This window comes from Triturus cristatus, chromosome 1_2 (assembly GCF_964204655.1).
Source record: "Triturus cristatus chromosome 1_2, aTriCri1.1, whole genome shotgun sequence".
NCBI lineage: Eukaryota > Metazoa > Chordata > Amphibia > Caudata > Salamandridae > Triturus > Triturus cristatus.
The window spans coordinates 878842804-878855240 of NC_140580.1; the positions used below are offsets into that span (position 1 = coordinate 878842804).

Sequence of the window (12437 nt, forward strand, 5' to 3'; positions counted from 1 at the left end):
TTTGCAGTTGTTTGACATCATTTTTATGGCTGTCTATCACAACGTGAAACCCCTGCATTTGTAGATGACTAACATCATCTGTGGTATTGGAGGAAAATGATAAGCAAATATCCTTACCATCTGAGTAACAGTGTGTTCTCCGGTCTTAGGGGTCATGGATTCCTATCGCTTTACAAATGCTCCAGTCTCCTAACTTAAAAAAAATATACACTAGCATTAGAGGTGAAGGAGCTAAATCCCATCAATCGAGCTTTCTAGCAGCGATCTGATCCTTGCTCGTCAAAGCATCCTCCCTTTCTAGATCCTCCATTGAGAATTGCATTTGTCTGTAATTCTCCAAAAGTTTCATCACAGCCACTGCACACCTCTCTATTGCTTTACTATTGTGCTCTTGTATATTAATTCTTTAACAGCTACTTTTCTTTAAGAACCTCAGTCTCATTCTAAGCCTCCAACACACTCTAGATCACCTACTATATGCATTGCTCACTTTTATTCTCGGACCTGCAATCATTCGTTTGTCTATTGCATTCGGCACCTCTGCTTTTTCACCTCCTTTTAAAGCTATTACCATCATGATCTAAAAGGCTTCAGTAAAAAAAAATATGTTTTACAAGACGTTTTCTGGACAAACAATTTTATTTTAGTTAATGCGTCTATACACTGTACATTCAGTCACTGTGGTATATGAGCATATCTATTTTCATACATAATCTCATAAAAGTCCTTTATCTTACAATATTATCTGGGAGTAGATGCGGAAAACCGGGTGGCGGGAGGGAGGGCGCAAGAGGGCTAACAAGGTACACAGCGGAATAGATAAATATGCCAAGTTTTTTTCTTATTTTCTTTCTGTAAAATCAGGCATTTATAAACAAGAAAGCATACATTACATAAAAATAGCTCTAGGATAGCAGGTAAGGTCATAATATTGTCATTAGCAGCAGCATAGGGAAAAAAAGATAAACGAAACTGTGCTGAAATGATATTGACTGTTATAACTGTTTTGGGAAATTATTTTCATCGCGCAAATATCTCTCCCTCAAAAACTTTAAAAAAACATGTGCTGACCAACGGGAATACAAAAATGCAGCTTTTTTTTTGTAATAACAAAATACTTTACATGGAAAATGATGACAAGAAAAATGACAAACCATGAAAACCAACAGGTATGATGCTGAAAACAGAGTGGTGTCTGCTTTTTCGTTCCCCTAACGCAAAAACAGACCACAAATATTTGGAGTAAAACACAACCCATATAAACAAAGCCATCTATTACATAAGAAAAAGTTTCTGCAAAAGGGATAACACCATATGCACTTATGTTACAAGAGCGTACAATAAAAAAAAAAAGTATTTACAGGCTGAAATCACTTTTGTACACTGGCTAAATTCCATTTGAGAAGGAGCGTATAGTGTGAGATAGATGACCTTTCAAGAAATATTATGGAGGTTATTGCTGTTGGTTGTGTCCTGTCCCTTTTCTTGAAGGGCTGTCTTTCTGCGATGGATTACTGAAATGTAAAATGCACAAGTACCTCAGTATCCTCCACCCTACCAATCTTCTGACCGGGTGCACCACCCAGCACCTGCAGAAGCACATTTCCACAAGACATGCCATCGCTGAACCCGTAAAGGGTGGTTTATGGGAAGTATGGATTATCTCACTTGAAGGCTGAAATATTCCACTCTAGCACCTGCCTTTCGAACCCACTAACACGCCCTCAAAGAGGACCATTCATGTTTTAACCATTTCTATAATCATTACTGAATGATGGTGTTCAAGTGTGGAGGTGGGGGTGGGACATGCAACTGGACAGACTCTTTGCTTAGGGTTTTGGGATGACCCTGCAAAGTAGCCGCTTTACGTTCGCCGGACAAGTCACAAAACATTGACTGACAAAATAATGGCACTATATTTCGAGCATGGCTTTATGATTAATCTCTTGAGGCAATTGGATGTGAGGGCTTGAGAAGATAGCCCATAGCCAACACAAAAAAAAGACACTCGTCCTCTCACCTGAATTCCATGAATGGAAAATAAAGGGACCACCTGAGGTAGCAGGACGTGTAGAAGTCATGCTTTACATTACAAAGGTGTCTATCACTTTAGTGTGTTGCAATGCTGCAGTTCCTAGAAATTCCATACAGTGAATTGCTCCTGTGGCGGTCCACAACCTGATATGCTGTTCAACACTGATGCTGAAGTACTGTTATCACCGTAAGACTGCCACAGATCCAGCTTATTAGACCCAACGAAACATTACAAAGATTTTTGATAGCATCTTTACTGAATAAAGATTATCCATTCGCAGCACTTTTTCCTTGAGAAAAGCTACAAATGGCTCAGACCTTGTGGCAGCCTCGAAACAACAGTCTGTGCAACTTTTTCTGAGGGACAAATCCATGACCCCACAAAAATACTCTTGATCTAACATGCACCGTACTGACCTTACACTCACCTCCTTAACCATAAAAATCCATCATTTACCCGTAGGCCAGTCCACCTGTCTCTCCAAACAGTTAACTAAACAAAAATAGGACCTCTTACCCTGTGTGTAACTAATTAAATTTCATTACACATCAAGAACAGAAGCATTGCAAAGCACTTGACACACAAGTGGTTAATTCTTCCTAAACCAGACCCCGGTCTATCAAAAACCTGTCACTTCCCTTTGAGAAGCCATTTTAAGTAGTTTGTCAGTTGCATGTGTAGATAGTATGAATAAAATAAAAAAAATAAAAAACTTGGTAAGACTATAGTAATGCCCATAATGAATACACGTATGACTTATTTTAAATTCCATGCATACGATTTTGTTTTAACAATGGCAGGAAAAAATGGCAAGCCCAAAGAAGCAGAAAAAAGATTAAAAACAAAAAAAACTGTAAAAAAATAAATAACATGTTATAAAATGCCACAAAAGCTCTTAGTATTTTGTATTTTTTTCACCATGCACTTCTGAATGTTTAGAAAGCTCAGACTTTTCAAAGGGGGTGAACTCTATGATGCATGGGCTAAATCTTTAATTTGGATACGAATTAAAGGAGCTACCTGGTTCCAAGTGAACCACCTGTGTATGTCATCCCTTGGAAATTCCAGATGTTATTATATTGACCACCGCTGTTTATTTCTATGAGAAAAGATGGAAGTGGTTATTTCACTGGATGCAAGTACCTACCAAGGTGATTTTTTGCTCTTTACTTTTCTACCTCCAAACCAGTACTAGTAATTTAAGTTTGGCTACCACTTCAGGTTAAAGGAAAAATCTTATAGGACTTGGAAAAAAACCTAGCAAAAATGTGACTGGAAGAACGCAAAAATTCTGTGATCAATATATTTCAATAAAGAGGAATTTTTACTGTCTATGTGTACTTTTTGGGGAAAAGTGATAAACACCGAAGGTAAAAGGGTAGGAAATAAATTATTGGTAGAAGGGGACCATTGAAAAAACTGGGTTATTGTCCAATTTTAGACACAGGGAAATTTGGACACCTTTTCACCACCTCCACGCCTGTCTTTTAACACTTAAAAACAATAAAAAGTCCCTTGTTCAATGAGCACCGTATGTAGCTTATAAGCACATTTATTTTGTCCTTACAATTTTAAGTATTTAAGTATGGTACAAAATTATTTTCACAAGAGTGTATGATAGAAGAGAGATAAATGAGGAATAACATTCAGAGAGGGTTTCTGTGTGTGTTTTTTACAAAGTGCAGTTCTACTCATTAAAAACAACAACATAAAAAGAAGAGGACATGTAATGCTGCATTTCTTTTCCAGTGCCGCGTCTTGCATCTCAGAAAGAACATAAAAAAAATAAAATGGTACTTTACTTAAAAAATAAATGAAAAAGCATTATTCACAGCAGCAAAGTGTTTTTTTTCTTCTTGTCTCTGTAGTATTTGATAATGTTTGCCGCACTTTCAAGGAGTAAAGGCAATTGGACTTAGACGGAATCAAATGATAAATACTGCATTTCGGAAAACTTGATTTAACAAAGAAATTGTTGAGTGGGCAAAACCAAAGGCTGAATTCAAGATTTCAGATGGACTTTTAAATGTAGGTCTCAATTCATCCATTTATGACCCAGTTCATTTATCCTACTTTATTTATCTCTTACAGTTTCTGTTCCATTTCATTCGCCTTTCTTTTTTCCCTAATTCTCTTCTTTCGCACACCAAAGTGCTCATGTCGTGAACACAGCAAGTTCTCAAGTTATGACAGGGTTAAGAAACACTGACGACGGATAAGGCTGAGCAGGTACAGTTTCTCTCTCGCTCTCTCTCTCTCTCTCATATACATTTTGACTCCTTCCTTTACTTGTTCCATAGCAGGTAACGGATCGTTGAAAGAGACGAACAAATTCAGAAAAGAAAAATTCAACATGATAAAAGGCATCAGAAATTCCCATCCAAGCGCATGTGACAGTTTAAGTGGTGGTGGCTTGCGAACAGCATTGCACGGAGATTTGGAGACCAAAAATGGCATCTGAACAGATTTTTTAATTTCTTTTTGTTTTGTAAATGAAGTAATCCCAACGTCTGTAACAAAGTCAGTAAAAATTGTGCACCAGGGTTATTTTTTTCAGGATTGTTATAAAACGAAATCTTGCAATTGGTTTAGATACCAAAGTCTTTATAATGTTTTTGTGTTTTTCACTTTTTTATTTAAATAGCTTATAACAAAAAAAAAAAAACTGATTTTGAAGTGTTCCAGCAAGCGGAAGATCCATGAGAGCTGCAGAGGAGGACGGGGCTGGGGTGAGGCCACTTGAATTCATTGGACGATGTCGCTCGCTTGAGATGTGATGAGTAGAAAAGCGGTATTTTTTTAGTCTTTTTTGCTGTGGGTCCAAAAGTAGTTTGCTTACAAACGGTGGGTGTGTTGCAGGCACAGTACGATTTTGTGCTATGTGAATCGAAAGGAGAGGCATATAATTCAGTGCTTCCGTTGTAACGAGTAACATTTTCTCTCCAATGTATAGTCCATTTTTATGTGTGCCCCTGCACACAGACGCACGCACATACACACACGCACATAGGCAACTCCCAGGCATACAACACGCATTCCCCTCTGCTGTGCATATACGTAGATTCTGTATATGTATAGATAATGTATATATTTAGTCTTTATTTAGTTCTCAGGGTCTTTCGTTGTGTGTTCACTGCTGGTCTGACTATTAGATTTAGGCCACAGTTGAGCCTGAAGTTCGTTCACAACTTTTTCTAAGTGTTCCCGGGCGTCTCGCTCACGGAGCAAGTCGGCACGTAGGTGTTCCCGATCTGTTTCAGCGTGCTGTAGCTTCACCTGCAGGTCCTCGATCTGTGGACAGGATGAGAAGGGTCTGGTTAGAAGGTGTACTGATCACAGTGCAACAAACTGTTAATGTCATTTGTATCAAAAGTAATGGATAATACACGTGTGTGCTAGTACGACCCACTAACTGTTCCTGGCCTCAGCAGACATGTATGGACTGAACTTTACTGTGTTGTCCATCGAAATGCAAAGATCTCAACTTGTGGAACAAGACAAGAGGTGCGTCGTTTGCAGTTTTTGGAGTCAGAAGGAACTTTTTGCCTGAGATGGCGGGGGGGGGGGGGTTCTGGTAACAGAAGCCCAGACGCACGATCACGCTTGTGTAGCAGCCATGAACTCCATATTAACTGACATGCCGCATTCTTTCCCCAATTTATTCAAATCCCACTCTAGGGCATAAGCTAAATGTGCCCCCAAATCTCCATGGTTTATCATGGGAGCATCTGAATATACAGCTTGTAGTCAAAATGTCTAGGGAACAGACCCGCTGAAAGCCGAGTGCGCATCTAATATTCAGTGTATCCAATAGGTCTACTTGAATTTATGAGGCATCAGACTGTCATGACATCACTACCCCTGAGCGATGAACTTTTAACTAGGAACACTGATCCAGTGGTTCAAATTCAAACAACACAGGCAATTTGGAGTTTTTTAGTTTTCTTCTTAACAGCATATGACAAACTATTTTTTTTAAATTTAAGCAGAAAAGTTAATAAATGAATTAATACATTCCTTCCCCGGGCCGGCTAAGTAACCATTAAACGAAAAGACAGCATATCCAAAAATGGATGAATGCATTACTAATTGATATCCACACATGAAGACAATCATGCAACTGCAATATTACATAAAGATAAAACCAAATTGGGGCTATGTTTGTTTCACCCTACCCTAAACTCCTCACTGAGGGAACTCATTCTTCCATATATTTCCTTATCTCATGAATGTTTTTTAAGATCCCAGTTCTTGCTGCATACAAATGTTCTTATTGCTTCACTCTTTTAATTGTGTTCAACCACTGATTAAAATTGAGAACCTCTGCGGCTCTCCATTTCTGCAATATCAGAGATCTTGCAATAAACAGTGCAAGATAATAAAATTGTTACTGCAAAACAGTAAGGTCCTTCCTTTGTTCCATTTTATTTTTTCAAAGATGGAGCGAAAATTTGCATCGATTATAGAAAACTGCTCGCTTGAGGTGACACTCTAGATGTGTCAAACACAAGTAACCTCAACGCCATGTGTAAACATACAAAATGTACACCTGGAACTCAATGTGACAACGCTAGGCATGTCCAGGCACTTTAAATGTACACAGCTGCTGCGTGCCCAGGAGCACATCGTGCTGTCCAGGTAGGATCCGGAAGTCTGATAAGCCAGCACTGACTCCACACCGACATTCCCCAGGCTGCGCAGAGGTGAGAGTCAGATGCAGGTGGCACCCACAGATTCCTCTGCTGTTTAGTCTGGCTTGAGCTTATCTGCGAGACAAGCCGTGTCGCTAGAGAGGAAGTCCATATAATTTCCTGCTGTGTCTCTTCGGATTTGGCACGTCGCACATCAGAACAACCACACCCTTTCCCGCCGGTGACAGTACATTTCACGACCATTCTTCTAGGTCCTTCTGAAATCCTGCGAGTAATGAATTTAGTGGAACGTTTATTTATTTGTTGTAACATGAGACCAAAACCTGGATAATTTATTTATTGGGGGGCCTCCATGAGGAAGCACGATCATTAACCAGCCACAGAAAGATACACCTTTCTTTGGAGGAATCTGTGTGCTACACCATGGAATCATTTAATTCCCTATATGCCTAGATGAAGCGCATTCTAGCCCTCATGGCAACCAGTGCACAAGTTTGTGAGCCAAGCTAATAAGCCCCTTTTCTCAGTTCATTGACAAAGTGCACTGCTGAATTCGGGGCCAGTGTTATTGTACTTAGGGACAGAAGCCTGGCATGCACCCCGATTCAGTAGTCAAGCCTAAAATGTATCAAGATATCTCCCAAGTCCCAAACATAACAATAGTCCTGGGTATACAAGGCTACATCTATGGACCATGCGACGTCTGACTTTCAACAGTACTTTAAAAAGTGGGTGAAAGGATAGGTCTTGGGTTGATTATTCAGTATCAAATTCTCTACTTCTATTAAATCTAGTGGAGAAATGGTGGTTGGGAGCATTTAGCGTCAACATAAAGGATAGGTGAGCATTTTAGGATACTGGTGCAGACCAACAGTGTTTTGCCTTTTGGCCTCTGGAAAAGCACCGGGGGAAGATTGGCTTCCGACTGCACTCTGTAAAATGACCAAAACCCATACTGTCTCACTATTAGTTTCTGTTTTCAATTTAGCTCTGCGTCTGGGACATTTACTTTCTATTTTGTGCGAGCTTGTATCGCGGTTCTTCCTAAACCAGGTAAAGACCCTTTGGAATGTTCTAGCTATATGCCAATTTAGTTAATAAATTATGATAATAAAATTTTTGCTAAAATCTTGGCATTGTCTTGGCTCTGTAATTACTTTCTCTCAAGTTGGGTTTGTCCCAGGTAGCTCATCTGCTAATCATCTTCGCATTATCTCGCACTTATTGTGGCAATTACGAAACAACAAAGAAGAGAATGTTCTTTCATTAGACGCGGAAAAAGCCTCTGACAGAGTAGAATGGGGTTATTTATTCCGTACAATGGAAAGGATGGATTTTGGCAAAGACTTTCTCACCTTAACTAATGGCATGGCATGTATTACTCACCCCCCCTGCGTCGAGTCTCATGCAGCGGGTTCACGACCCCATATTTTAGTGGTACTAGGCAAGGTTGCACACTTTCCCCATTACTGTTTCTACTGGCTTTGGTGCCTCTAGTTATAGCCATATGGTCAAATGCGGATATGTATCGACACCATCGCTAGGGAAATTAAAGCCTTTTATTATGCAGACAATATCCTTTTGTTTCTTTCATACCCCAAATCATCAGCAAACGCCTTAAACTCTTGACTAAATACATTCTCAAATTTCTCTGGATATAAAATTAACTGGACTAAATGTAACGCCCTACCAATGACCCTTGTTACTACTGTAGCCGCTATTGATGGCGTTCCATTCAAATGGCTACACTATAAATTAAAATATTTTGTGATTTTCCTTAATAGCGGCATAAAGGACATGGTCACATTTAATATAAATCCTATCACTGAAAAGACTAAAAGAGATTTTCAACGTTAGACACTTTTGAATTCATCATTGCGGGGTAGGGTGCAAATATAACGTGCATTGGCATAGCCAATAGGTCTCGCCTCTGGGACCTTATAAGTGTTTAGCTATGCAACAGTTGATGTTCCACCAAGGATATTGTGCTACATAATTAAATACTTATAAGGTCCTAAAGGGGAGACCTTTTGGCTATGCCAATGCTTGTTTCAGAAGGGTCAGCATCAACCACAGCATATCTGAGCTAGGTATTTAGGGCAGTTGTATGAGCTAAGTCGTCATCTCAAGCAAACTTTTAAAAATAAACTTGCCATATATTTGTGGATTACCGCTTCACTATCAGGAAAACCCACTCACATTGATGAGTCAATTTGCCTTCTAAATATTTAGGAACCCCACACCACATAATCCGTTTATTAAATAACGCTTGCCCTATGGGGAGAGGACAGGCTCCTGGAGCAACATGCATAAGCTCAACTACTCTTTGCTGGAGTGCCCCTCAAATGCCGCTGCCCACCTCATCTTCACTGAACATAATGTATAATTGAAAGATATAGCCATACTATGTGTTTGCGGGCCAGCAGACATAAAAGAAAGGCTATATTTTGTATTGCAGAACCCAATCTTTCTATTATGTTTATAGTGCTTTAGACATAAAGGAAATATGAGGTCAGGTCTCTCGCTCCTCTGGGCTCACCTGGATTGCACTCTGCTGAGACAGACAGAGAGAAGAACTCTTGCTGCAGAGGTCTGTGTGTAAACTAGGGGTCACAGGTTTTAAATCCAGCACGCCCAACTAGATCTGCGAGATTTGGGGCACCTTACCACATTCGTCAGGAGGTGGAGAGGAGCATCATTTGCATTACGTCACTGGGCAGTCTCTAAACGAACCGGCTGCTTGTCAGTTGTAGTCACTGTCGTACCCGGAGGGGCTCCGTTTCACCTATTCCATCACCAACCCAGGACTACAAGTCCCGAAATGCAACAACATAAAATGTACGGGGGTCCATTACCTACCCAGGCGTGCCACTGCAGAACTTTAGTGATGTGGAGAGAGCGTTCTTCTGCCTGTGTGTGTTTGTGAAAAGAGGTGTGAGTGGGGGCGGCCCATTGACCCCGCAGTGTCGTGGTAGAGAGGGGTCAGGACGGGCTCTGAACACGGCTGCTTACAGGGGAGGTGACTGCGGGAATGGTTTAGCTTTCCTTAAAGACCGGATTTTATTATTATTCAGATAAATCTTCCCCAAGAGGATCCTTCCAGACGTCTAGTGGTTACAAATATTATTTTAATATTAGTGTGGCGCATGTGACCGGATGCTGCGCCTGGGTAGAATAAAAAAAGAGCAGAGTGCATTTACAGGGGAGTCCCAAAAGCGTGCAATAGCCAGTATTTATTTAGCAGTTAGGCGCCCTCTGTGTGCGTGACATCACACGGAGCTCTGGCCGAACGCGTCAGAAAGGGACCTTGTACTGATGAAGGGGATTTTAAAAGACCCATTCAGCAAGAATTAATTGTGCCCTTCTCCATGTGTGCAGCTGGTGTTATTGTTTTATTGGAAAGAAAAAAAAACTTTATTGGAAAGCGATCCCTCTATTAACAAGTAAAAGTCTCTGCATGGTCATCTGCTAGCCTGCGGGTCGTGTGCGCGCACGCGATATAAGGGCAAAAAAAGCAAAAGTGAAAGCGAGAGCAGTCTTCACTTTTCAAGCACTGCACTCGTGCTTGTTGCGCGCCGCTGCTCACTCCCGCAAGGTGGATGCCGTCACAAGCACGAGTGCAGTGCTTGAAAAGTGAAGACCGACGGCTAAAGGTCCTCCTAGAGCAGCGCATGCGCGCTGCCAAGGCAAGACCTAAAGATGAATAAGAATCCAAAAATGCAATTATGTTTTTAGAATGATTCCACTTTCCATCCCGAGATCTTTCTTTAAAACATTAACATCCATTATTTTCCGCTTCATGTGGGGCGGTAGCAGACCTCGTTTAAGTGGTTCCAAATTACACTCCTCATAAGTAAAATGAGGCTTATGTCTTCCCCATTTAGAATCTTATTGGATTACACAACACCTGGCCCATTCTATCTATATGTTATCCCCTCATAGGAATACATCATTATGAGTTATACTTGAACGATCCATACTTCAATCAGACTTGGAATTAGCAATCTATTTCACCAATTGAAGTTTAATAATTCACTAATCCCATCATTTATTCCTCATAATTAGCCTGTCAGAAGGCACATAAGCTTACAAATACTTATATTAATCTAAAATTATGAAGCCCCACTATGGAAAAATGCAGGTATCATATATAAAGGGGTTGATCTTTATTGGCCTCTTGACTAGATATAAAATACATAGGATATCAGATGTATTTACGCATTATCAATCTTTGAACTCATTCTCAAGTTTAGAATAAGAATTTGATTTGCCTTTGTCACAATTAAATAGATACACTCAACTCTTGTCTCTCCTTGCTTTAAGTACAGTAAAAACTCATGACAACATCTCACTCTCCAATTGCACAATAAATTCATATCTGGAAACCTTTCAGGGGTACAGTTTTTGGTCTTTATGCCATTTTAATTGACTCCTCATTCTCTATAGAAACTTCCAATAATTTAAGATTGTGGTGGTCCACACGTTTGAATATGGAATTTACAGGCAAAGAGTGGGACACAATATGAGAAAACTATAATAAAGATCTTAGGGATTCTCGCTTTAAATTCAATTACTTCAAAATACTGCATGGTTGGCATCGGTCTCCAGCTAAGTTACACTCAGCTAAACTAAGTCCTGATTCCCTCTGCTGGCGTTGTGGGACACCGGATTGTAATATTGTTCATATATGGTTGGAGTGTCCTAATATTCGCACTTTTTGGCTTCAGATCGAAAATTATTTGAAGACAAATTATTTTACTACTGTCCCCCACACAAACCATTTGTCACTTTTACATGATACTTCAGAATGTCCGCTCATGCGTTTAAAGGGCTTTCTGCTGCTAACAGCTTAGCAAAAATTAACATTTTATGATTTGGAGGACCAAATGTCATTCCAGCGGTTCACTAATGGCTTGAATATATGTTTGGTTAACTTTGAGAAAGTGATTTATACATTAACTGACAATTTGGTTCACTTTTACCATATATGTATGGGTTTTTTTCTAGGTTTATGATGACTTTAATTATACTTCGCACATTTGCTATTAAGGGTTTGCACGTTTTTTTAACATTCTGAATGCATATAATTCTTAATTTCTGTACTAATACGTCTTTATTTTGTTATATCATTCATTTGTCTTTGTATGAAACTGTGGCACTGGTATTAATTTTGTTTTGCTCAAATCTCTTAATGACTCCTAGACGTTTTTTGTTTATATGAAGATATTTGAATGTTAATCATTAAGTAATTTTGGAAGAAAACTATAATAAAGAATTGAGATTTTTAAAAAACCCCGTGTTTTGCCACTGATGGAGAGAGGGATGGTAAAAGACGAAAATGCAAAAAACATCAGCCACCTATAACAAATAAAATTCCAGAATTGCAATTGTGAAACTATGTCTGATCCTGATTGCCGAAAAGCAGTTAGGGCTACGGGGCTTTCCACAACCTGGAGGAGCTCAACTATCAACTTACAAATCCTTTGAGCGAAACGCGTAGGCAAGCAAAATTCTTTTGGCAGTAAGCATTTAGTAAGAAAGACGACCCAGCAGGCAATATTGAAGGTATAAAATCTAGTTCTTGGCTCTATTACGAGTTCTTTAATTAAATCTTAAGCCTTTTCTGCCCAAATTCAAGATGCCTATGCTAAAAGTATATTTTTTGGATGATTGAGGGTCAGAGGGTGGTGACTGCATGTATGCCATTGTAGAAGGTGCCCTGAGATATGTCACTTATTAATGACTTAGGC

The 12437-nt window shown here is 39.6% G+C and overlaps 1 protein-coding gene across 2 annotated transcripts in view; it reads right to left on the reverse strand.

Moving 5' to 3' along the window:
* Nucleotides 1-620: 620 nt before the first annotated feature.
* SKI (SKI proto-oncogene) overlaps nt 621-12437 on the reverse strand; it is a 139228-nt gene continuing 127411 nt past the window's right edge. For both annotated transcript variants that reach the window (XM_085609321.1, XM_085609319.1), the window contains exon 8: nt 621-5326. In XM_085609321.1, the coding sequence (XP_085465447.1) occupies nt 5138-5326 (189 nt within the window). In that variant the 3' untranslated portion in view covers nt 621-5137. The remainder of the gene's footprint in view (nt 5327-12437) is intronic.